Source organism: Hyperolius riggenbachi, chromosome 4 (assembly GCF_040937935.1).
Source record: "Hyperolius riggenbachi isolate aHypRig1 chromosome 4, aHypRig1.pri, whole genome shotgun sequence".
Classification (NCBI taxonomy): domain Eukaryota; kingdom Metazoa; phylum Chordata; class Amphibia; order Anura; family Hyperoliidae; genus Hyperolius; species Hyperolius riggenbachi.
Window position 1 is genome coordinate 102,823,445 of NC_090649.1, and position 26,339 is coordinate 102,849,783.

At 42.2% G+C, this 26,339-nt stretch overlaps 1 protein-coding gene across 1 annotated transcript in view; it reads left to right on the top strand.

Annotated features, from left to right (window-relative positions):
• PXDN (peroxidasin) overlaps positions 1-26,339 on the top strand; it is a 202,144-nt gene that overhangs the window by 119,511 nt on the left and 56,294 nt on the right. The window contains exons 5-9 of the mRNA XM_068280372.1: positions 19,883-19,954; positions 20,046-20,117; positions 21,032-21,201; positions 23,699-23,816; positions 25,228-25,397. Coding sequence (XP_068136473.1) covers positions 19,883-19,954; positions 20,046-20,117; positions 21,032-21,201; positions 23,699-23,816; positions 25,228-25,397 — 602 coding nt within the window. The remainder of the gene's footprint in view (positions 1-19,882; positions 19,955-20,045; positions 20,118-21,031; positions 21,202-23,698; positions 23,817-25,227; positions 25,398-26,339) is intronic.

The following is a 26,339-nucleotide window of genomic DNA, read 5'->3' on the forward strand; positions in this document are numbered from 1 at the left end:
GAGGCGGTGGATCAGCAGAATAGCCAGGAAACTGGTATTGTTTAAAAGGAAATAAATATAGCAGTCTCCCTATCCCTGTCAGCTCAAGTGTCCTTTAAGTAAACGGTTTTATTTGAAGTTAACAATCTCTGTAAATGTTTTAATCTAGAAGTCATGCATTGTATTTTGTTTTGTTTTTTTTTTGGTTTTTGTTTTTCATGCTAAAGGATCAAGGCCGCCATCTTTATTTCTCTTTAAAGGATACCCAAACTGACATGTGACATGATGAGATAGACATGGGTATGTACAGTGCCTAGCACACAAATAACTATGCTGTGTTCCTTTTTTCTTTTTCTGCCTAAAAGAGTTAAAAATCAGGTATGCAAGTGGCTGACTCAGTCCTGACTCAGACAGGAAGTGACTACAGTGTGACTCTCACTGATAAGAAATTCCCCTTTTTTTTACCTCTTTCTTGCTCTCAGAAGCCATTTTCTGCTAGGAAAGTGTTTTATAGTTGGAATTTCTTATCAGTGAGGGTCACACTGAAGTCACTTCCTGTCTGAGTCAGAACTGAGTCAGCCACTTGCATACCTGATATTTAACTCTTTCAGGCAGAGAAAGGAAAAAAAGGAACACAGCATAGTTATGTGTGTGCTAGGCACTGTACATACCCACGTCTATCTCATCATGTCACATGTCAGTTCGGGTATCCTTTAAACAATGTTCAGTTTTTTTGTTTTGTTTTTTTACATGTATGGTAGGCTGCCTGGCAGTCCTACTGAACCTCTCCCTCTGATACTTTAAGCAGATTTTTTTTTAATTAGTTCTTCTGCACATTTCATGTTATAATTATTAAGGCGTAGTAGTATAAGCACAAGCGGTTTCCATAAGGAGATAAAGTTGCAGCCAAGGAGCTCTATTCCACAGATTACTCCTATGTGGGTCCTGTGGACCTGAGACCCAATCACCACAAACAAGCCTTAAAGAGACACTGAAGTCTTTTTTTTACCTTATTTTCTTATGCAGCCATCTTCAGCAATACATTCTAAGCTGATTTGCTGCATCCCCACTGCAGAAAGAGTTATTTATGGCCCAGAAATAGCCCAGCAAAGTTCCAGGGCTTGCATAGTTTTGCTTCCTGGTAGAGGCAGAGCTGTGCGCAGTAGCTCTGCCTCTTCTCCAGTGAATCTCCGCAGTCTTCTTTCACTGAGAGGAGTGGGGAGAAGCATTGATCGGCGAAGATTGTCTGGAGAAGAGGAAGAGAGAAGAGGCAGAGCTACTCCGCACAGCTTTACCTCTACCAGGCAGCAAAATCTGCAACCTGCAAAGTCGTGGAACTGTTCTGGGCAATTTCTGGGCCATAATTAACGCATTCTGCCGTGGGGATGCGACAAGTCAGCTTAGAATTTAATGCTGAAGATGGCTGAATAAGAAAATAAGGAGACTTCAGTGTCTCTTTAATGCAAACATTGTGCTAAAAACCTCAATAGCCAGTAAACCTGGAGATGTCCACTCTCTCTAGTCTTTTCCAACCGGTTTCGTGTGTATCGCCATCATCAGTGACCCCTGATGACTGCAAAATAGCCGAAACTGGTTCAGTTCCCGTTGCTAGCGCTGAGGTTATTTGAATAATTATTTAGGAATATTGTTTTTCTATGTTTGATGGTGCTTGTCCAATAGTTTTGTTTATATCTGATACTTTATTCCACTGAGTTAGATTGATGCTGTAGATCAGCTGCTTTGCCTAAAGTTTGAGCACAATAACCATGTGGATATTTCAGGTGGGTGATTCAGGTACTACTGAAGCCAGAAAGATCATCAGGACAACCAGGCAACTGGCATAATCTACAGTAAAAGGAAATAAATGTGGCAGTCTCCATATTCATTTTTTTTCCACAAAGTCACTCTAATCTACAATTCATATTTAAAATCTTGAATTTAGACAAATTCTGAGACCCAGCTTACACCCATAATTGCTAGGACATTGTGATACCCTTCAGCATTTGGTTGCCACCTGCAGTTTCAATCTCTGTAGCAGCTTTATTTTCTGAACATGTTAAAGCGGACCTGAACTCAGAACTTCCTCTCTCCTCTCAAAGATAAGCAACAGCATAATAACCTTTAAAGAAAAAAACATTTGCCAATTCAAATCCTGCAATACATTTGCAGTGTGTCTACTTCCTGCTTTCATGGAAGCAGACATATGGTTAACATCCTGTGTTTGCAAATTAGCTGCTCTGCCAAAGCAGCCAACTGACACAGTGAAGAGATCAAATTACAGTTGTGATTAGTCACAGATGATGGGGAATTAGACAGGCTAAACTCTCTAAATGCATACATGGTGTATTTCTCTGTTTTCCTTCTGTTCTGTACAAGTGTTCAGGTTCAATTTAAAGTCAGTGTTTACCAAGTTAAAAATAAAAAAGCCAGATACTCACCTAAGGAGAGGGAAGGCTCGGTCCTAATGAGCCTTCCCTCTCCTTTCCCGGTGCCCTCCGTGCTGCACTGGCTCCCCCGTACGCGGCCGCCGCCGCAGGGACTTCGGAGGTCTTCGGGAGCACTCGGGCTTCCGAAGACGGGCCGCTCTGTACTACGCACGCGCGAGTGCGTCATAGAGGGCGCTCGCGCATGCGTAGTATGAAGCGGCCCGTCTTCGGGAGCCCGAGTGCTCCCGAAGGCTTCCGAAAGCTCCCTTCGGCATGCGGAAGTGGCAGTATTTGACTGAAAAGGTCGAATACTGCCACCGGGGATCGTGCGCGGGACCGGGCACCGGGAGAGGAGAGGGAAGGCTCATTAGGACCGAGCCTTCCCTCTCCTTAGGTGAGTATCTGACTTTTTTATTTTTAACTTGGTAAACATTCACTTTAAGGTACAGTGTTGTATGTTCACACGTATCCTCCTTTTTGGCCTGTTTTTTTTTTTTTACTTGATGCACATGGTTACACAAGGAACAGTGGGACAACTAAGGGAGGATGAGCAGTTTCCAATCATGGTGTACTGTATCCAACCTGGTAAGCTTGTGAGAAACTTGCTGTATTGTTTTGTAAAGTAAAGCAGAAATTCATATAAGCTGATGAGATAAATACTTAGTCACATTTTGTATTTAAAGGTTTAAAGAGGAACTCCAGCCTAAACAAACATACTGTCATTAAGTTACATTAGTTATGTTAATTAAAATAGATAGGTAATATAATCTCTTACCCACACTGTTTTAAAAGAACAGGCAAATGTTTGATTTCATGATGGCAGCCATCTTTTTGGTTGAAAGGAGGTGACAGGGAGCATGAGACACAGTTCCAACTGTCCTGTGTCCTGATCGCCTCAGTTGCTAGGCAATGTGATTAACAACATAGGAAATCCCATCATGCTCTGCACAGCATCAGGGAAAAAAAAGCCCAAGCTTTTTTTCTTTGATGGGAGAAGCTTAGTTAAAAATGCAGCTAAAAATGATGCTTTGCTAAGAAAAACAAAGTTCTGATGCTGTGAAACTGTTAAAGAAACAACAAGCCTTTTCAGTTCTGCTGAGTAGATTTTTACTCTGGAGGTTCACTTTAAGTGCACAGTAAGATGCATTTCCTGTAAAAGCAAGAATGCAACAGAGAGAAAAAGACACATTGAATGTTATGCGAGAGCCGCGTCGCATACAGGCAATGAAAAGAATGCTTCACTGCCACTGTTAATGTGTGTTATGCAGTACTCCATTGGATCTCATCGTGTGCGATGCACTCTAAAGGCCCATACACATGGCATACATTTGTCTGTAGTTGTGAGGCAGCGACAAACAGGCAAGAGGCAACAGCATATTTATAGCAGCGACATTTCGAGTTTGTGACAGTTGTACACACGTGACAACAGAAAGAGTGAAGACACGACGGAAGTTGTCTGCCACAGACTACGTATAGTAGTAGTACTATGGTTGTGACTCTGCTGTCTGTAAAAGACTTTCGTACACACGACAGGACTAGGGTTGCCACCTTTTGGGGGGGGAAATACCGGCTTGTGGGCGTGGTCTGGGGTGTGGCCTAAAAGTGGGAGTGGTTTGTCCCGACATTCTTAGTTTGCATCTGGGCCTCCTGCATAGGGCTCTATTCATAAACTGTTACCGCAAGTTTTCCGCTCAAAACAGCGGACTTTCCCGACCATTTAGCAAAGTGGGCATTCATAAAAGCTGTTCCCGCATGAAAATCTACAAGCCCCCAGCAGAGCGAGAAATTTCCGCCTTCTGCAGTGTTTTTCTAGATTTATCTAGAAAAAAGTAACAAAATGACCATTCATAAAGATTAGAGGAAGCGGTATGTGGACGGGAAATACCGCTTCCTCGAAGTTTGCGGATTACATACAAGTGAATGGGACAGACCTCCCAGAGAGATCAGCGCACGGAGGGACTCTGCCGGCTGAAGGGTTTCCGCATGCCTTCCGACAGCTTACCGCCAGCCTTCAGCGGGAGATCTCCGCTCTGCTATCGCAGTTGGCAAGATTTCTATGAATGATCACCCAGAAGTGTAAAATACCGCTGCGGTATTTTCCCTCCAGGAGTTTTTCCGACTCAGAAGTTTTATGAATAGAGCCCATAGCAACAAAATGCATCATTAGCCTACAGGTTAGTGACGCATTTGTACAGCCTCAGTCCTGCAATTTTGCCCAAGGGAGAAATGCAGTGAATCATCAAAATAATATTTTTTACTTATTGCAGTCAGTCAGCTGTTTCAGTAAGTGGCTTTTATAGCAGTGACATATTTTTCATAATTACAAGATTCTTTTACCTTAAAGTGAACCAGAGACGAAGCACCCTTGTGTATTTTACCATAGAAATCAGTGGGAACATTAGAGAAAACATTTACCATGCTCTCTGTTCCATCCTCACTGCTAAAAGTGTCTGTTATCTAGCTGAGATAAGAATCCCGGACTGAGCATTGATTCTGGCTTTGCTATAATGACTCAGCTATAATGATTCCTGAGCAAAGCCAGCAGGGGGCAGGCTTGGACTTGAAGACAGCAAAGAACACAGTCTCAGCTATAATTATTCTGTAGCAAAGCCAGACCGACTGCTTAGTCGGGATTCTTATCTTAGAGGTGATAACAGGCAAATTAAACAGAGAACAATGTAACAAAGAGCAGATTAGGTGTTTACTGTCATGTTCCCACTGATTTATAAGGTAAAATACATGAGGTTGCTTCATCTCTGGTTCTCTTTAAGGTCTTTCCTTACCTTAAAGAACCCCTGAACTGAGGATAAAAAAAAATGATTGAAGCTCATTGTGGATTAGATTACCCTTGTAGAAGTGTCCTGGTCCTGCTCATTGTCCTTGAGGTCCCCCTGTTCCCCTTCATATTTGACTGAATCCTCCAGTCAAATATGAAATCTAGGAGGCTCCCCCTAGCGATGGAGCGTGGATCAGAACTGCGCTGGTGTAAGTTCCAGATGGTGCAAACACAGAGAAAGCAAGTTCACAAGCATTGTCTTATTGTGCTGATCAAACCCCACGCCTGGCAGTTAAGAATAGCTGGGGGTTGGTGGATTAATAGGGGTAACCCTGAGGATAACGAGCAGTGCCAGGACACTTCTATGAAGGTAATCTATCCCACAATGGGCATCCTTCAATAGATTTTACCCTGGTTCAGGGGTACTTTAAGAAACATTCAAGATGAAGTCTTACAAGCTAAGAAAGCTCTAAAGGTCCATTCATATGCTCAATTTCACTCAACGGCTATTGGGACCCAATTCCTCGAGCGACATTGCAGGGCAAAGGCTGTGCAGACATGTCACTTGCTTGGAAGGAAACTACGAATTCTGTTCTATGTTGGGGGGCGATGGTGGAGTGACGTCGTGCAGCAGGGGTATTAAGTAGGGAGAACAATGCTTTCTGCTGTCACTTGCCCAATGTGATCTGCCAAAGTGGTTCGCTGGCCAAGCAGTCATGGGGCATCGGGTGCTGACGTATACACGCTTTTTACCAAAGGTGGTTGTTATCAGCCTCCTTGGACAAGTTTCATCTGGTGTGTGTACAGGCCTTAAGATTAGTTTGATAAGGAGCCCTTGGTTATACAGTTATGCCCCAGCTGTAACAGGACATACCACACATAGCTATTAACCTTAAAGGGCAACTGAAGTGAGAGGGATATGGATGCTGCCATATTCATTACCTTTTAAACAATACCAGTTGCCCGGCAGCCCTGCTGGTCTGCAGAAGTGTTTTAATAATGCCAATAACAACTATGGCAAAAAGTATTAGAGGCAGAGGATCAGCAGGGCTGCCAGGCAACCGGTATTGCTTAAAAGGAAATTAATATGGCAGCCTCCATAGACCTCTCACTTCAGTTGTTCTTTAAAGTGAACCTGAGATGGTTCACTAGCCCCTATTTATACTTACCTGGGGCTTCCTCAAGCCCCATGGCCTCCCTAGCCATCCTCTTCGACCCCTCCATTCTGTCACTATATCTCACTATTCTGCTGGGCTTCTGTGCATGTGCCCTCATCACGCTCCCGTGTCCTGGAGCATTCTGCGCGAGTGGGGGAGCCTATCTACCCTGGACTATAGCCAGATCACAGTGGACCATTGGAGAGGTCATTGCACTGTCTGCTCCCGCTAACTACACGTGATCCGGCAGCAGGTGGGAACACAGCTTAAGGGCTCATTCACATCATTGATGCAGACTGGTTGTGCTATCTGGATGCAAAGCGTACGATCAAAGTTAATGAGATCAGTGCTGTGATTCCTAAAAAATGCATGCAGCAGTGTGATAGTGCATCACACTGCTGTGCAGCGCATATGATGTGAATGCCAGGAGTGCTGTCTATGCACTTCTGCCATTCTTGCGTGTTGCACATCATATGTGCTGCCAAAATGCGCACCGAAGTGCCTATGATGTGAATGAGCCCTTATGCTGTAAAAGCAAAAAGTCTGTTTCCACTACTTCTGGGCATACATGAGTCGATCCAGCGCTCGATTAGCCACCGGATCGACTCCCGCCGCGTCCCTGCGGCCATCCGGATCGATTCCCACTCGTCCCCGCGGTCGCTTCCTTATCTTCCACTCGATTCCCCGCTATTGTCCGCCCGCGGGGTTTGAGCAGGGAATCGCTCCGGCGGGTCATCTGACCTGTCGGAAATTATCAATCGAGCCATCAGCGGCTCGATTGATAAGGGCTGATCCACCCGTGTATGCCCAGCATAAGTCTGAATATGTAGATGGGAAAATGCCGCCTATTCAAACAATAGCTTGCTGTCTGGATCGCTTGCCAATCCGGACAGCAGTGCAGCACTTCTCCCTACAATGCAATTGAATCCCTAGAACCGTGCATGGCATAGCTATAGTGATTCGGCTTCGCAGCAGCACTGATGACTTACCCAGTTCGGAAATGGACATGGCACCTTATGCTGGGTAAACACGATGCAAATTCTCGCTCGATCGATTATTTCTGACATGTTCGATTGGGTCTCAACTGATACAGCGGTCGATTTTGCACACTTAGCATTAGGAAATCAACCGCTGTATCAATCGAGACCCGATCGGACATGTCAGAAATAATCAATCGACCAGTCGATAGAGCGGGAAATCGCATCGTGTGTACCCAGCATTACAGATGTGAATGTCTGTAATCATCTGTAGCTACCATTCAGCTAACTTACAAGCTCCAAAGCCCTGTTTGATTGCAGGTTTAATTTGCATATCCTATCAGCCTCCTTTACAAAAGTTTCATGCTTTCATTAACACCTCCTGGTCTCAGGAATTTTTACAACCACTAGCCTTTGTCCTGGTACAGCAAAAACGTACCTTCACTCATTCCCGAATCCCTATAGTAAAAATCCTGTGACAGAGAACTGTGACAGACTGTCAGTGAAGCGGCCACAACTGAGCCGACCAAGATAAACAGACCTGTGTGGCGCTCTGGACTTCAAAGTGTCACTAGACTGCGGAGGAGCAGGAGGACGGGCAGACACTCTGCTTGCTGTGCAGATCGTAGTACTTCCTTCCTCTACACCTCGGCCACGCTAACAGCTAGCGTGGGCAAAGAAGAGGGGCGGGCCAGCCCGGCTAGTGGAAGCACTCTCATTGGCTGGCAGCAATTTGGGGAGATTTTGATATTAATCTCCTATGTCTTGTCTTGTTTTTACCGGCATATGCCCTGCCGGTAAAAAAAATATTCCGGCACCGGCTTTCTGATGAAAAAAACGGCCCTGCCGCCCGAATACCGGCTGGGTGGCAACCCTAGACAGGACACCAACAGACTGACGGTTCGTGAGACAAAAGTCACAAGAGATTCACCAGTTGAATCGCTTAAACATGGCTTTGTCTGCTGACAGTCTGCTGACAGACTGTCTCTTGCCTTGTCCACACGAACCAACTGTCGCACGAACCGTCGCTCAACACGTGTCTGTACAGACATTTGTATGCCGTGTGTATGGGCCTTTTATGTCGCATAGACTTACAAATGTAGTGCGATTCTGTGCGTTAAAATAAAGCAGAGGGACACCAAGAGCCCCAATAGTGTAATTCGTCTTGGGGACAACAAAATAAATGAGAAGTTAAAATTATACTCACAAACCAGGGTTACCAATAGGCAACCACTGTATAGGCAGGTGGGGAGAACAATCCTGACCCCACTCAGGAATAAAAAGTCGCTCTCTGTAGACAGGAAGATAGGGTAACAACCCTCCACCCAGGGTGGACTCAATGTAGTGTACAAGATACAGAGGCGCCAAAAGAATAAAAGGTAATTAAATGAACTTAAAAAACCAACTGGTTAAACAGAGGAGGCAGCGGTGGTCTTACCCCCTCCAAACAGACACAGGCAAGGACTGCGATTCAGACAGTCAACAATTTATTCGGAACTCCAAAAAACAATGCAACGCGTTTCACGGGCCATACATCCCGCTTCCTCAGGCAAAATACAGTAGGAGTCACAGCGAGCTCGGCGCCGAGCTCGCTGATATAATACAGATGCTGTGACTCCTACTGTATTTTGCCTGAGGAAGCGGGATGTATGGCCCGTGAAACGCGTTGCATTGTTTTTTGGAGTTCCGAATAAATTGTTGACTGTCTGAATCGCAGTCCTTGCCTGTGTCTGTTTGGAGGGGGTAAGACCACCGCTGCCTCCTCTGTTTAACCAGTTGGTTTTTTAAGTTCATTTAATTACCTTTTATTCTTTTGGCGCCTCTGTATCTTGTACACTGTGCGTTAAAATGCCTCACTATGAACTTAGCCAGAGTCTTCCTTCACTTTTCTAACGTGGAGAATGGAAGTTTTTAATATTTTTCAACTCCCACTCAGACAAATCTTGAACTACAATAGTACAATACTTTATTATCTCTTCCCTGTACTCAGAAGTTTCTCCTAGCCACACAGTGTTTTATCAGTTGTAATTAGTTATCGATTTGCAATTTGAATATAGCGTACTCTAGAAATTCTTCAAATCCTCCCTATACAATGTGGTGTGCAGGTGTATAAAACAGAGTGCTGGGACCAGTAGTGTTTAGTTCAAAAGAGTTTGTTGTCCTAAAGAACTTTCCTGTACTGCTATGCTATTCCACACCACACTTCAAAGAGACAAGAAGCAGGCTTCACATTTGACACTCCTGCTAGGTTTATTCTGCCTTCACCAATCTCAAGTCAGCAACCGTGCCCTCCACCATCACAGCAACAACCAGTGCCAGGCAAAATTCCTCCGTAGTGCCTGCATTCAGCCAAGCATCCTTGAGCGTTATTTGCTGCACCTTTAGGCCGTGAGCATCTCCCTTAATTAAGCCTCAAGTGGTGTCAACAGTTTAGGTAGCAAAAAGGTGTTATAGGTAGACAGAGATCCCACTTAGTGCAGGTCGTCAGTGTTCCACCCCCCTTTATAGTTAAGTATAGGGTGCCCCTATAGTATACCAGAGAACCCCCCTCTATGCAGATACTTCCCTGGTATCCGGCCGCTGCCTGGAAGTGTTCCTTCTGTCCAGCAGGAGGCGCTGCAGCTCTATGCTGAGATTGCCCTCTGTTGTCATGTGACAAACTCTGATCTGGGCATAGTGATGCACCCCCTGGCAGACATGGAGGAGATGAGCTGCTGCAATTTACAGCTCCCGTTGCCACTCTGGGTTATCCACTAATTGCTGTTAAAAGTAACCCCGAGCTACACTTGGGGATGCCGCCAAGAAAATTAAACTTTATTTATAAAGTACAAGAAGTACAGACTCTTTGAACAACTAAAGACTATGGGTCCCAATGCTCATAAGCAAACTTTAGACATTGTAGTGCGGTGGCATTTCTTTTTTTTTTAAAGAGCTAAATAGTTATCAATGAAAGTTGCAGTGCTGTTCCCATTGCAGAGAACATGTTATTTAAAGCCTGGAATTCTTAACCCTTATAGTGAGAAATTAGGAACTTAGTCTAGTTCTATGTAGGAAGGGACTGTACTGTACTTGCACGTGTATTTCATAATGTCACAAGGCATTTTAAGTATCCCTTACAGCAAACCTATAGTAAACATATAGAACTGTAAGAGGTTTTCACGAATATACAGTTAGAGCTGGTCCACACTAGGTCCGGAAACGTATCCGTGGCTGCGTTTTTCAAACCTGATGAAAAACGGAGTCCCGGATACTAATGTTCAAAGTAGCAGCCAGCCTCACCCAAGTAAAAAACGGATCCGTCTGCGTTTGCGGGGACCCGTTTTCAAAACCTGAACGGAAGGTCCGGATCTGCTGCATTTTCACGCAACGGATCAGGACCACGGATACACGCAGGGGTAGTGAAAGCAATGAGAAAACGCATCTCCAGCTCCACAGGCAAAAAACTGATGTTAAAACGGATAGCCTGAGCTTTATGATTGGCCCAAAAAATCCTCCCACTCCTTCCTGATGATAGAGACGTTTTCTGTCAGGGAAAAACCTGAACGGAAACTGATGCAAAACTGATGCACTTTCATCAGTTTGCAGTACGGTGGGTACTTCCCCTAATCTTCCCCGGATCCGGACTGCAGTGTCCGTCCTGCAACTGTGTCTAGTGTGGACCTAGCCTAACTATTTTCATGGTAATGCTTTAGGTGCATTATGAACTTCCACAATAAATGATTCAGTCAGTCTGCTTCTTGGGTTTATGGTCCTAGGTAAGCCCCTGACAACGTACCCCAAGAATGCAATATTCTGTGCCCAACTAACACTTTGCCACACAGGACAGGCATGGTACATGTGTATGCAGGTGTTAAATTTGATCGTTGCATAGGGTATTACAGAGATGTAAATATGCCATTCCCTTCATATTGACATCGTTAGCTTGGTTGAAAAAAGACATCCATCCAACAAGTTCAATTAGAAAACAAGGTACAACAGTAGCATGCAACCTCACATATCCCAGTTGATCCAGAGGAAGACGAAAAACCTTTACAAGGCATGGTATAATTGGCTCCAAAAGGGAAAATAAATCCTTTCTGATTCCAAGTGCCAATCAGATAAAGTCCCTGGATCAATACTGCAGTGAATTTCATAGTAATTATAGCCATGGATGTATTTCAATGCAAGGAAAGCATCCAAGCCCCCTTTAAATACAGATATAGAATTTGCATAACTGCTTCCTGTGGTCATTTTTTAACCACTCTTACTGTAAAGAATCCTTCCTAAATAGATGGCAAAAACCTTTTTTTTTCTCCCCTAGTCCTTTGTGCAAGCCTAGGGACAAAAAGCTAACCACTATGCTACCTTGGGCAGCATGGTGGCATAGTGGTAAGTACTCTCACCTTGCAGCGCTGGGTTCCAGGACACTCTCTGCACAGAGTTTATAAGTTATCCCCCGTCCGCGTGGGTTTTCTTTACTTTGGGGCAACTTTTTGTGTTCTATCCCACCCCCTTTCAGTGATCAACTTATCGAATTTGGCCACCATATGCCGGCTTCCAAGCTACAGTACTAGTTTTTTGAATCTCCTCCATTCCACCGCAGTGATAATTAAAGCATGCTAGCAACATCACCAAACAAGGAGTAACCACGCCCAGGTCAACGTCACGTTTAGCATCACTCCATAGCCATATGCGTGTTGTTGGCATAGCAACGCGTTGGTTTATCTATTTGCATATCAAACCCATCCACTTTTTTTATTTTGAGCACTGAAACTCCGCAATTGGCAAAAGATTAAATTTTACATGTGTTTAGAGTTCATGGTGTTACTGAGTCAGAAAGTGGAGAACAATTCAAGTGTTAAAGTTTTACCTCTTCCTTGTGTTACAAAAAAATATTTTCTTCTATTTCATTGCGGTCTCTGTAACTGATTGAGAATGTTTCGCCACATCCTGTTTGGACAGGAAATATTAGCAGTGCTACTCAACAGTGCACAGCTAACAATAAAAACCCAAAAGAATTGTTAATCCTTTTCCATTTTAACCAGTACAGTAATATAAACGTTTTGGCTGAGATTGGTGGACAAATTACACGTGCACAATTCTGAACACGGGGACTGCATATTTGTTCATTTTTACCTGGCATATAGCATTCTTAATGCCCCTTTTTTATTTCAAACTGCTAGGTGTGGTCTTCAGTTACAGGAAGTCTGATGTATTGGCTGAACATGCTTCCTGCCACCATCAAAGTAATAAAGGTTGCTCGAATAGTTTCTTGAAATTTTCACATATTTTTGGGATTACTGCTGAAAGCCTTTTCCATATAAAAGCAAGTGTGATTTTTATTATGAATATATGGAATCTACATCGAAGCCTATATTTTGGCATTTGGATGAACTTCAAACCCATAAGAAATAATGCTGCTGACCTCCAAAATGAATGGAGAAGGAAAGGAGCTAAACCATAAGCTATTCAGCAACTTTTAGCTTTGTTATTAATTTTTACCGTCATTTTCATCTATCTTATTTAGCTAAAGATGGATATAAATCTACATCCCACACACAGATATTGGGGAGAGTTTATGAGCAGAAAACCTTTGGCTGATTCCCAATCAAAAGTCTGGTGTTGAAACCTTATCGGGCTGTACAGGCCAAACATCGAAAAACTTCAGCTTCATGCTAAGGTTTAGCAGCTAAGCGTTTATAGATCTCTTTTTAGCTCTCTATGGTATTTTTTAATAGAAGTGTTCTTGTAACTTGACAGGTCAGTCATGCCTCAGGCATGTTGAGTCTGTCTTACCTGACCCCAAGGCTGTGACGGCCATTACAGTGGCGCCTTTTGGCCTGCGCCTGGCTGTCTGTAGTAACTATCATCTGAATATCAGTGCCACCTAGTGTGACAACCAGCAGGAGGGTCTGACGGACCCGTCGTTGGCGGCCGTAGTGCGTGTACGCATCTTAACATGTGTCCTATAAGTACATTCTTAAATTGGAGATTTACTTGCATTGTTTTGCCTGCATCAGTAATTCACATTAGGTCATTCAAGGACCACCATCCTAAAAAACTATAAAATGTAAAATACATGAAAACACACGAATGAACAGTACGTTTATTCCAGAGTAAAATGAGCTACCAATTACTTTTCTGCTATGTTGTGGTCATTTACAGTAATTTGTTGAAATTTGATGGAACTACAGGATTTTGACCAGTCCATCTCTTTATGGGGGGTTCTCAGTATTTATTTTTTACAACAGCACTCACTGGAAGAGATCTCTACAAAGATGCAGTTCTTTTGAAAATAAAGAAAACCCTGAGAATCTCCCATAAGGAGTGGGTTAGTCCACAACCTGAATACTCGCATGATGCTTATGGTGATGTCCAATCAAGCAGCACTGAGACAGAGCAGCAACCTATCCTAACAGATGTTAAACCGGTGACTGACTGTATCCCAAAGCGTCCTGTCCAGGTTTCAGAGAATTGTTTCCTAAAATGAATCACAGAGTAATTAGCAGGAAACTCCTCTACAGTTATCTTGGCACTGTAGAGTGAACATCCTCTAGGAATCAACTGAATTCCAAAGTGGCCTACTCTCGAGAATTCCTACTTTTTATTGATCTTTAATATCTAATCCCTGTGAAATCTAAAATGCAGCTTCCCAGTTTTTGGTCACACAGACATGAAATTTCACTCTTGAGCTACTGATATTTCATTTTGCATGCACACAACCATTGAATGCCAACACCACGCATAAAAATATTTTGGTTTTGCTTGGTTACTGGAAAAGTTAAATTGTGTTCTTTGTTCTTCTTTTGATGACTAAACCAAATATCCTAGTTCCCACCAACTGGTAATTGCATTACAAAGTCTAATGAAAGCTTTGTACTTCCCTGATGGATTCTTCATATTGTAGAATACACACATGATTGAGATATTGAGCTGTAGAAGTAAGTATCTCACCAGGAGGAGCTTCTCACACTGAGGAAGATTCAAAAGTCCAAGGTCAGTTAGCACACCATCATTTAATGCAGAAGTGTTTTATTCTTCAATGCATGTATCAAAGCATGTCTTTATGAGCCGCGTAGGGTCCCTTTATCAAGGCACAGGTTGCTCTAGGCAACAATCTGTCTGCCGCTCAGGAATAAACAAAATAATTATTCTTCTGGGGTAAAGAACTCCTCTACACTCACTTCAAGTGATGTGCATACAGCAAGCAGCTGCAGCAGAGCTCTAGCAATCCTAGTAATCGCCAAGGTTGAATCCTTTTGAGAGAGATATGATGAAGGGGACACTCCACGACCCAGAAAAAATTGTCAATTATCGTGTTGACACATGCATTGATGAATAAACCACTTCTGCATTAATTGATGGTAGCGTAGCGCTGCACTGCTCAAGGCAGTCTAACACTATGGGCCTTCAAATTATCTTCACTCCTCACCCGCCAGTTGATCGATTATTTTCCATCTGCTACAATCGATTGATTTTTTTTGGGAGCTGAGTGCAGGAAAAAGATAAGTTCAGTAGTTCAAGATCTTTCTCTGTGGGAGCTAAGAAACATTAAATTGTCATCATTCATCTACACCTACATTTTGAACTTTTTAGATGCAAAATAAGACAGAGATTCCATGAGTTATTTAAGAATATATATATATATATATATATATATATATATATATGTGTGTATATGTATATATATATATATGTATATATGTATATGTGTATATATATATATGTATATATGTATATGTATATATATATATATATATGTATATATATATATATATATATATATATATATGTATATGTATAATTTTCTCATTTGTTTTTCACTTACGGTTTGCTTTAAGGTGTACCGAAGTGTAGTCACACTAGTAGCTACCTGTGTTACATGGTGCTACAATGGTGGTTTTTTTTGGTTCATTCATACAAATGGTTGCTGATGCCTCAATTCACTAGTTTAGAGTAGTCCACAGATGGTTTTTAGTCTACTGATGGTTTGGTGTAATGTTTTAGACCTGTTTTTAGACCTAGTCTAACATTCAGTAATAACACAATTCACAAAGGCAAACAAGGAGTAACCACGCCCACTTTTTCAGACAGAGATTAGACCTGCTGATTTCTGTAGGTAAAGTAATTCTCTGAGGTATTTTAGATGTGAGGATGGAACCTTTTGAATTAATTATGCAGGAGTTTAATTGTATGCAGAGGAAGGATGTCAGTCATAGCTACTCATTTGTACATTGCATCTTTTGATAATTTCCCCTGCTTTACCGACCTAATTACCAAATGTTTTAGACCAGGTCTTAAACATTTGGTAATAGTGAATTACCCTTTGATGAAATTGACCAAACCATCAGTAGACAGAAAATCTGTAGACTAAAACCATCTGTAGACTAGTCTGAACTGCTTAATGAATTGAGGCCATGGTAGACTTGTCAGCTTTTTCCTTGGTTCAGGGGTTGAAACAAAGCAAGTGTATGGGACTCAATGTCAAATGATGCAGTACGAAATACAGCAGATACTACACAACTGCTTATTTGCATTCTGATATATGTATTTCTCTTGCTCTTGAACATTTCTTGCATGCCAGGAATGTGCTATGTTTGCTTTTGTACTCATGTGTAACAGGATAGGGTGAATGTTGCATGTAATGTAAATCGTCTCTAATAATACTAAAGTCAAGTTCACAAAACGTTTGTCTGGGCAATTAGTTATTGATATCCTTGTCCTTAATGATTCCGTCTGTGTCTCTAAATGTCTGTTTTTTTCTCTTCACTCTAGTGCTCACACTGCAGCTTACTGACACCACCTGGTAGGGCTTTCCTTCTTGCTTGTATTTTAATCCACTGTTATCACTTAACTTGAATAATAATACGTGATGGATAAGATTATGCATGTCTTTGATCTGCTAAGAACGGTCTTTATAAGAGGCACCCAGTGAGTATTTTATTGGTGCTGCAAGGGGGGTTATAATTTCCATTGTTCAGGTCTCACTGTGAATAAAATAAGTGATATGTTTAGTCATCTTTAACCAGAAACCGGTACGCTATTTGTGGCATGATCTTCAAATTTTAAAATCTATAGTCAAGATGCATTTTATGCATTGCCCTCCAGAGAGTATGTACCTTTTTGATGCATGAATATCCTGTAGGGTTGATAAATAAAGGTATAAAAAAAATAAGCCTGAGACACAGCAGGTGAATGTAGTCATATGGGTTTCCCTGCTTTGATGTATAATCAAGATGGTGCCCATGGGCGTAACTACAAATCCTGGGGACTCCCAGCAAACTTTGATTGGGCTTTCCCAATGTTCACATACTTTTCCTCGCTTACCCCTGTGACCTTCACAGTTTGGGGGCCCATCTCGCAAGGGTCAAAAAACAAGTGTGGCCATCAAAATTGTCACATCCATAACAAGTGTAACAAAAACACCGACCTGAAGGATGAACCCCCATTATCGAAGGGAGTGAAATAATAGGGTATCCTTACAGCTCTAGGCCCCCCTGCAGTTGCAGTGGTGGCTTCCCTGTAGTTATGCACCTGATGGCAGCATAAGGGCAACCATAGTCTATGGCCTTTAGGATTCGGTTTTACCTGTGGTGATTTGTGTGCCATACACTTTGGCACATAAATTGGGCCCAAACCTTTTTCAAGTTTTCTATCTGAAATATGATATATATATAGTTACCAATTTGAACACTTTAAATTGCCAAAATAAGATGAATAGAGTTACTAAGATGTCATCCAGTCAAATTGTCTAAATGATGTTTGTACACCACAATGTAATTGGAGTGACCATATTAGTTTAAGCTAGGTGAGGTGATAATATACAAATAGGACAGTGCTGGGGACAATTCAAGTCTCAGTTCCAAGAATAATAAATAAAAATCATTTTGGATAGGGAGGGCATATTCTGGGCTTTGAAATTGTGTGGCCATATTTGGTAGTTTACTTTCACTTGACACCTCAGTGGACTTCACCGCCTGGATAATAAGCCCTGGAAGTCTTGGAGGAAAGAAATAAAGCCCAGAAAATGCCTTGATGGAGGATCTAAATGGTTTTTATTTCTACAAAACAAGCTTTTTTCATAGCTTCATCGATTTGTTGGGAGATTGGCTCACTTCCTGTCTGGATGTAGAAAGCATTACAAGCAAATAGGACTCTAACCCTTTACCACAGTTTTTTAATTTAAGCGGAATATAACCCTGCATTTCAACTTTGCTCTAAAACATTATTTACAGTATATTATATGCAACCAGCATTTTTTTTTTTTTACTAGACCAGCATTGGAAGGGTTACACAGGGCTTTAAAGTTCCAGGAGATTTCTGCAGACGCATCCGAAGCTGAAATAGATACATTTTGTTTACATAAATGTATCTAAGTGTTGAATGTGACTCATCTGTCTGACTGAGAAGGAACTTGGAGGACAGCCAAAGAGTGTGTAACATTTATCAATAGATACATGTAACTAAACAGAATGTATCTATCTGAACTTCTGCATATCTCTCCAGGAACTTTAAACCTCTGTGTTTAACCCTTCCAATGCTTGTCTAGTAAAAAAAAATGCTTTTTGCATATAATATGCTGTAAATAATATTTTAGAGCAAAGTTGAAATGCAGGGTTATATTCCGCTTTAATAAATGCTATCTTCCTTAATTACAGAGGCAAATAGAAGTCATACTGTTTACTCCAGCATGATTGAACTTTAGCCTAACCTCATTCTTAAGCCACATATTCCACATATTCTTAAGCCTGGTACACATTTTCAATTATGATTGGCCAACCACTGACCAATTTTCCTGCCTCCATGTAGTATGAGGGTCAACAGATATAGAATACTATGAGCAGATTGTGTAGTTAAACCCTCATACTTAAAGGGAACCAGAGAGGAACAGAAAAAAAAAGAAAAAGCTTTTATACATACCTGGGGCTTCTTCCAGCCCTATAAGCCTGGATCGCTCCCACGCCGCCATCCTCCGCTTTCTGGATCGGCGGTACCGGGTCCCGTCACTTCCGGCAGACATGGCCAATTGTCCGCATCACAGGGGCTCCCTCCATGTATGTATGCGTGAGGCTGCACAGTAGGGAGCCTCACGCGTACATACATGGAGGGAGCGCCGTGTGATGCGGACAATTGCCCGTGTCTGCCGGTCGACTGGCGGCCATGACGGGACCCGGTACCGGCGGATTTAGGCAGCAGAGGACGGCGGCGTGGGAGCGATCCGTGCATATGGGGCTGGAGGAAGCCCCAGGTATGTATAAAAAGCTTTTTTGGGGAGCCTCTGGTTCCCTTTAAAGAGACTCTGAAGTCTCTTTTTTTACATGTTTTTGTCATAAAATCCTCTTAAGCATGAATGCCCCTGTTGAATTGCCATATCCCCGCGGCAGATGGGTGATTTATTACCGTGTAATAGCCCTGCAAAGCTCCCGGGCTTGCAAGGCTTTACTTCCTAGAAGAGGCAGAGCTTTAGGCTGTAGCTCTGCCTCCTCCACAATCAATCTCTGCTGATCGCCACCTCTCCCCACACCTCTGTCCTCTTTCACTGAGAGGGGCGGGGAGGAGGCGGAGATTGATTGCATAGAGGCAGAGCTACAGCCTGAAGCTTTGCCTTTCCAGAGCAGCAGAATCTGTGACCTGCAAAGTCGTAGTACTTTGCAGGTCTATTACACTGCAATAAATCCTTCATCTGCCGTAGGGATGTGGCAATTCAAGGGGGGCAGTCATGCTTAACAGGATTTTATGACAAAAACGTGTTAAAAAAAAGAAGACTTCAGAGTCTCTTTAATGGAGGAGGTACAATAGGTCTGTGTTTAGCCAGTCATAGTTGAGCAATAATTTTTGTATCAAACTATCTCACTATCGTTCTTGGAAAACATGCAACCCTAACGCTGTATGTTGCCCTATTTTGTAAGAAGTGGTAATGATGGTCTGCGTAGAAATAATAAGATTGACTGATTTCTATTATCACTAAGGAATGAGAAGCAGAGAGCCTATGTGCAGACACCACTAGTGCTAACTTACGAGGAGGAATAAAAGTAATGGGTTTCCAAAACCATAAGCTATATGATCTACATAGAGAATTTGCAGACCTGAGATTGATGCCTTATTAAAGAAACAAAGCGCCTATTTAGGTTCTGAATGTTGTTCTATTGTGAAAACTTGTGAGGGGGGTCAAAAGCCAGTAAATTAGGGGGTTACTTATAAGGGGGTTGCAGGAATATTAGCCTTTACTGGGTCACAAGGTCAGGGCCAATAATGGTGAGCTTAAAAGTAAGGTGGAAGTCACACTTAAAGTTCTCCACATTTCATGGCCTGAACACCACTGGTCTAGAGCTTGGCAACTTGTGAAGGAATTAAATGGCTGATAATGTTAACATGCACTGTATGTACTTACGATGTTGGTCTACTACAACAACTTAACAAAAATGAAACCTGTAAGGAAGCTACATAGCTACCTATGAAGTATCCTAAGGCGGTAACATATCTTGGACTTCAGAGAACATATTTCCTGAGGAGTCTGCTTCTTGCTATAATTAAGTGTGCTTTGCTATCTTTATGATATGATTTATCAGATTTCCTTGTCTGTTTCAGATATCTACACTTTAACCATATTGAAACTTTGGAACCAGAATCTTTTCATCACCTTCCCAAGCTTGAAAGACTGTGAGTCTGATTGAAGACTGTTGTTAGCGATTCAGTGTTTAGCGATGTAAACTGTAATAGTAACTTTATTGTTCCCTTCATCCTTTTGTAGATTTCTTCACAACAATCGAATCACTCACCTGATTCCTGGCACCTTCAGTGAACTGCATTCTATGAAGAGACTGTAAGTATATGTTGTGAGCTGCTGGTCTGTATTACTTTTACAGTGTGATGTATATGATGTACCTGGTCTAAGAAAATTATTTTAGCTAATTAATTCCAATGTAACTGCTGGTTGGCCTTTTTACATCTTTTAAATACTTGCTGGTGGTCAGGCAATGGAGTGAGGAATCCGTAGAGTTGCTATAACATTTGGAAGTTCATAATGTCCCTCTTCCTTTCACTTCTATGGAAGATTAGACCACACATTACTTGCGAGTGATGCAAAACCTACTTTTGGAGGTGGAAGTCAAAGATTTGTGGCATTAGTGATGCACCTGTTGCATCTCTATAAATAGAATTTGGGATTTTTTTTTTTTTGGTTAAGAATGCTTACTTACCATTTTAATTCTCAACACTATATGTTTTAATAGCTTAGGCCTAAAGTTTTACATCTTGGCAAAAAAAGCAATGCTCAGAAAAGGTACATCCACCCCCATGACACAGACAAATACATGAAGAAGCTAAACACTCTTGTCTGCCAAAGAGCAGAACAATACCCAAGCAGCAACAAGTCCAGAGTTTGAATATAAACCTCCACCACAATGTGTGTGAGTGCATGTAGAGGAGTGTGATTACTGAGGTGAGTTGCAGGCCTACAGGCAGTGTAGAAGCATGGCAGAGAACTTGGAGATATGCTGGTTGGCAATAAAGTGATTCAGCTGGGGTTTACAAGTTCATCTTGAAGTCCGGTTTAGATACCAATTAGGCCAGCTGACCCAGCACAATATAAAAAACTGCCAGTACACTAGGACATGCATTTGCTACCAACCGTAGTAACATGCATTGTATGCAGTTCAATGTATGTAGTAGATTTGGTGCTGAGCACTTTTTTCTAACAACCGAACAAGTTTTATTGCATAACCCGATCTCTTCCAGACGACTGGATTCAAATGCTCTGCACTGTGACTGTGAAATTCTGTGGTTGGCTGATCTACTGAAGATTTATTCTGAATCGGGTAATGCCCAAGCTGCTGCTACTTGTGAATACCCACGCAGGCTCCAGGGAAGGTCTCTGTCCACTATTACCCCAGCTGAGCTAAATTGCGGTGAGTTACACAATTCTTGTTCACATTTTGTAGCGCTTAGGGGTTTGTGGCAGGCAATTGGGGCATGTCAACGGAGCCACCAAGACAAGTGGCTGGAAAATGACTTTACTATATTTTAATGGTTTCACAAGTGATAGCAGCTCGACACAGCAGCCATTTGCACTGGTTATCAACTAGTTGCTGTAAATCAGTTACCTTACTTATACTTTAGAGAAGGGCTTCCCAACCCTGTCCTCAAGTACCTCCAACAGTGCATGATTTATGGAAATCCACAGAGGTAGTTAATCAGCTCTACGGAGAACCTAATTAAAGCGGAACTGTAAATTTGAAAAAATAAAAGTTTCACTTACCTGGGGCTTCCCCAAGCCCACAGCAGCCATCCTGTGCCGCGCCGGTCCTGCACGAGTCTCCGTTCTCCCGGGCCAGCTACTTTCGTTATAATAAGTAGTGGCAGATTTGCATATGATTTGCATCTGAATTGAATGCGAAGTGTGCAGAAAATCTATTTAGGTGCTACACACTGAGCTGGTGGCCATTTCAGATGCAGCCTTAGTGGTATGCACTGGCATTCTCCTCGCTGTTCAACAAAATGTAAGTTACACATTTTTTTTGCTTAGCTGCTCACAAGGTTTTAAATTTAGGTTAGGTCACTTGCACTGAGGTTTGCCTCACCGTGGCACAAGTGTCTAGTATAATATACTTTGCATGTAAACCTTATTGGAAGCTAAAGTTCCTCCTAGCTTAATAAATGTTAGCACTTGTCTTGGATGCAGGGCATGCATTTTTCAGTCTGACAGAGGCGGTGTATGCCTGTGCAATTAACCATTCAATTGCAGCATGTGTTTAGGGATGCGCAGCCTTTCCCCCCACCTCTTCTTAACTTTGTAACTATGTAACTATCAGGTTAGCTGCTCCCAGCCCCTCCTCCTGAGTTTCCTGTTTGCATAATTAGTAGCAGATTTGCATATGATTTGCATCTGAATTGAATGCGAAGTGTGCAGAAAATCTATTTAGATGCTACACCTGGGTGGAGGGTTGAACCCTCTTTTTCTCATCTACAGAGAGCGACTTATTATTCCTGAGTGGGGTCAGGAAAATCTCCCCACCTGCCTTTACAGTGGTTGCCTAATGGTAACCTTGGTTTGTGAGTATTAATATTTACTCTATCTAGTAACCATTTACCAGTACATATTACACTATGGGGGCTCTTGGTGTTCCTTGTTAATATCTGCACAGAGTTTGCGCTCCTCGTTTGTTTGGGTTTCCTTTGTGTGATCCAGTATCCTCATGTATTGCAAAAAGAAACTGGCAGGGCTAATTTGTTCCGCCACCTCCTGTCCCCCCCCCCCCCCCCCACACACACACACACACACCTGGTACATTGTATGCACACACACACACACACACACACACACACACACCACACACACACACACACACACACACACCTGGTACATTGTATGCGCGCACACACACACACACCTGGTATATTGTATGCACACACACACACACACACACCTGGTATAGTGTACACACACACACACACACACACACCTGGTATAGTGTACACACACACACACACCTGGTATAGTGTACACACACACACACCTGGTATAGTGTACATACACACACACACCTGGTATAGTGTACACACACACAAACACCTGGTATAGTGTACACACACACACACACACACACACCTGGCATAGTGTACACACACACACACACACACGCACACACACACACACACACACACACACACATGGATTGAGATTTTGACTTTAGATTCTGAGAGTCTTTATTACTGTTACTATTGATTTACAAAGCGCCAACATATTTTATGGCACTGTGTAGAGTAAAAAACACACATAGAGCCCATTATACAGACAATGGTATACACAAACTATAGACACTGGTACATAATGCAGAATAGGTAGACATATAGTAATTACACTGACAAATGTAACATGATATAGAAAATTCCAAGACACAAAAGGGTGAGAGAGCCCTGCACTTGCAAGCTTACAATCTAAAGGAAAAAGCCTTTCAGATTTAGTAGATCAATGTTCTCTGTAAAGTGCTGCAAACAAATGATAATGCTCTATTCATACATATTTATTCCCGGCTTGGCTTATGGTGGATAAAGAACACTTATGACCACTGTAGCAGTGTTCTCACCAGGCTCTTTTAGCCGGGTGCTCCACTCGGCTAGTTTTGGTGAGCACCCGGCTTTTATCGGCTCACCTCCTCTGCTTTAAGCAGAGTTGTGCAGAAAAGCACTGGCCCTGCATTCTCTCATCTCGCCTCACCTGGCTACTTTTTCGTGCCACCTGGCTGGAAAAAATTCTGGGGAGAACGCTGATACAGAATGCTCAGAGAGGAGGCTTTATTCTGCCCCGCAAGTATGTTCTGTTGTGACCTTGCAAACCCTTCCATTGGAATTTCCTTTTTTTATAATCGGCAACTTGATTAAACCTTAAATGACTTCCATTTACAGAGCGGCCAAGGATTACATCAGAACCTCAAGATGTGGATGTCACCTTTGGGAACACTGTGTACTTCACATGTCGAGCTGAAGGCAACCCCAAACCAGAGATCATCTGGCTTCGGAACAAGTATGTTCATGTTCAGAAAACAATGGCAGTTTGTTGAAGCCAAAATGTATTTTTTTCTTCTGTGCTCCTTCTAATGCTAGTACAGATCCTTTTGCCTATTCTCCAATAACCCGATAAAGTTTTTTTTTTCCATTTTTTTTTAATTAATAACATATATGAACAATATAAACAGTGTGCCATTTGGCCTGGGCAGGGAGCAATTTAAATATTTATGAATGAATTTTCTAGTAAATTGGAGTGTCTCTTCTTGTCCCATTTAGTATGAGGTCAAACTTGCTCACCTACCATAATGCCTCTTGTTTTAGGATTCATAAATTATAGATGTCACATGTACTTTCACACACTGGTGAATTTAGGTGAAACGCTATAACCAATGTGTGCAGTTTAGTAATATACGCCCATCTAAAGAACACATGGGAAGCCTAATTGATAGTCTGTGGTCAGATGAATCATCAGGTGGTGATCAGACCTTCTACAGAGTTACTTAACCCTGACTCATACTTAATATAAGACACTCAAGGTCTAATGTTAATGGATAAGTAAGAAACTGATTATGGCAAAAATTTGTAGGTCTGCTGATTTTTTTTTTTTTTTTTTTTTTCATGATGATCACCTCTGAACTCTTAAGGCTTTTAGAAAGTCACACGCACACTGCTTTTTTTTGCCTTTAAATTTCCTTTACAGAGAATCTGAAGCCAGATTAAAAATGGCTTTTTACCTTATATATATATATATGTGAGGCATGTTTGCCCCAGCTAAAACGCCGCTATCCCGCGGCATAATGAGGGGTCTTTACCCCCCAAATCCCCTCCATGGTGCCCGGGGAGCGCTTCCGTGTGAGGCCGGGCTATGAGCTGCAGCCCTGCCTCACACGCGTCTGTCAGCACGTATCTCCGCCTCTCCCCCGCCCCTCTCAGTCTTCCTTCACTGAGAGGGGGTGGGGGAGAGGCAGAGATCCTCCGCTGACAGACGCGTGTGAGGCAGGGCTGCAGCTCATAGCTCTGCCTCAAACGGAAGCGCACAGGGGCAGCAAAATCCACGACCAAGAAAGTTGTGGGTTTTGCAGGGGGGATTTGGGGGGTAAAGACCCCTCGTTATGCCACGGGATGGCGGCGTTTTAGCTGGGGCAAACATGCCTCACATGTATATAAGGTAAAAAGCTATTTTTAATCTGACTTCAGATTCTCTTTAAGTGTTTCTATGAGTGCAAGTAATGTTGGGTAGGTTATAAGTCGAGCCACTAGCCTAAAGTTGAAGCTTCACTTGCTTCACCATGGAAGATCAAATAAGTCTCCTTTTGTAGGTGGTTCTTTAGATTGAATACACCCTCTCTCCCTCCCCCTTCCCTAATATATCTCGACTTATACTTAATGATTTAATAAGCAAAGTATTTACAAACTCCTCTGTGCAGAAATGAACTGAGCATGAAAGATGATACCCGACTAAATCTCCTTGAAGATGGTACATTGATGATCCAAAATACTCAAGAAACTGATCAAGGCATCTATCAGTGCATGGCAAAGAATGTTGCTGGGGAAGTTAAGACTCATGAAGTCACCCTTCGATATTATGGAACACCAGGTAAGGATTTGAATTACCCATAATTCTCTGCTGCTAGCTTGGTTGCTCCTGGTTTCACCTGTAATAAGTTCCTGGAACATAGTGTGAGATGCTTAAAAGTTAGTGTGTATCAGTATCTGTATCAGTTATGAGACTGTATCTCACGCTAACAGGTTAAGGTGGCAAATCCTAACCACTTAAAAGAATATTCTTAAATAATCCATTCAAAGTTTTCATCCGTAAAAAGCTTGAAGAGTAACTATAAATATATAGTGTGTAGATAGATAGATAGATAGATAGATAGATAGATAGATAGATAGATAGATAGATAGATAGATTTTAAAGATGTTTCAGGCAGTTCCTCAGTCGGAAGTTGACTGGATGTGTTAGAAAACCTAGGGAGGGATCAGAAGGCATGTAGAGAGGCACTTCATTGAAATGTACATCAGTAGTGGTTAAAGTTTTGATGGATTCTACTAAAAACTTTTTCCAGTTAGGAAGGTTTCAGTCACTTGCCATATCAAGCTGTTACCTCTCTATAAATTGGCATCTTTACAATTGTTTGACCATGGCCTTAAGAACTCTGGTTGAACTCGATGGACGTATGTCTTTATTTCAACCCAAATAACTATGTAACACACAATTGAATGATGGCAATACATGGGCTATCTTAAGGCCTAGGAAGCCAGTCATAGTGAAGGAGATCTGCACAATGTCTCATCACTATAGTTGTTAAATTAAAGGACCATTATCATGAAAAAATGTAAAATTTTAAATACATGTAATTACAAACAAGCACAAAGTAAATTTCTTCCCGAGTAAAATGAGACGTAAATTACTTTTCTCCAATTTTGCTGCCACTTACAGTAGGTAATAGAAATCGTACATTGCTGACAGGCTTATGGTTAGTCCATCACTTCATGGGGGATTCTCAGCGTGGGGTGCGCGCGCCCGCAGCTAGCC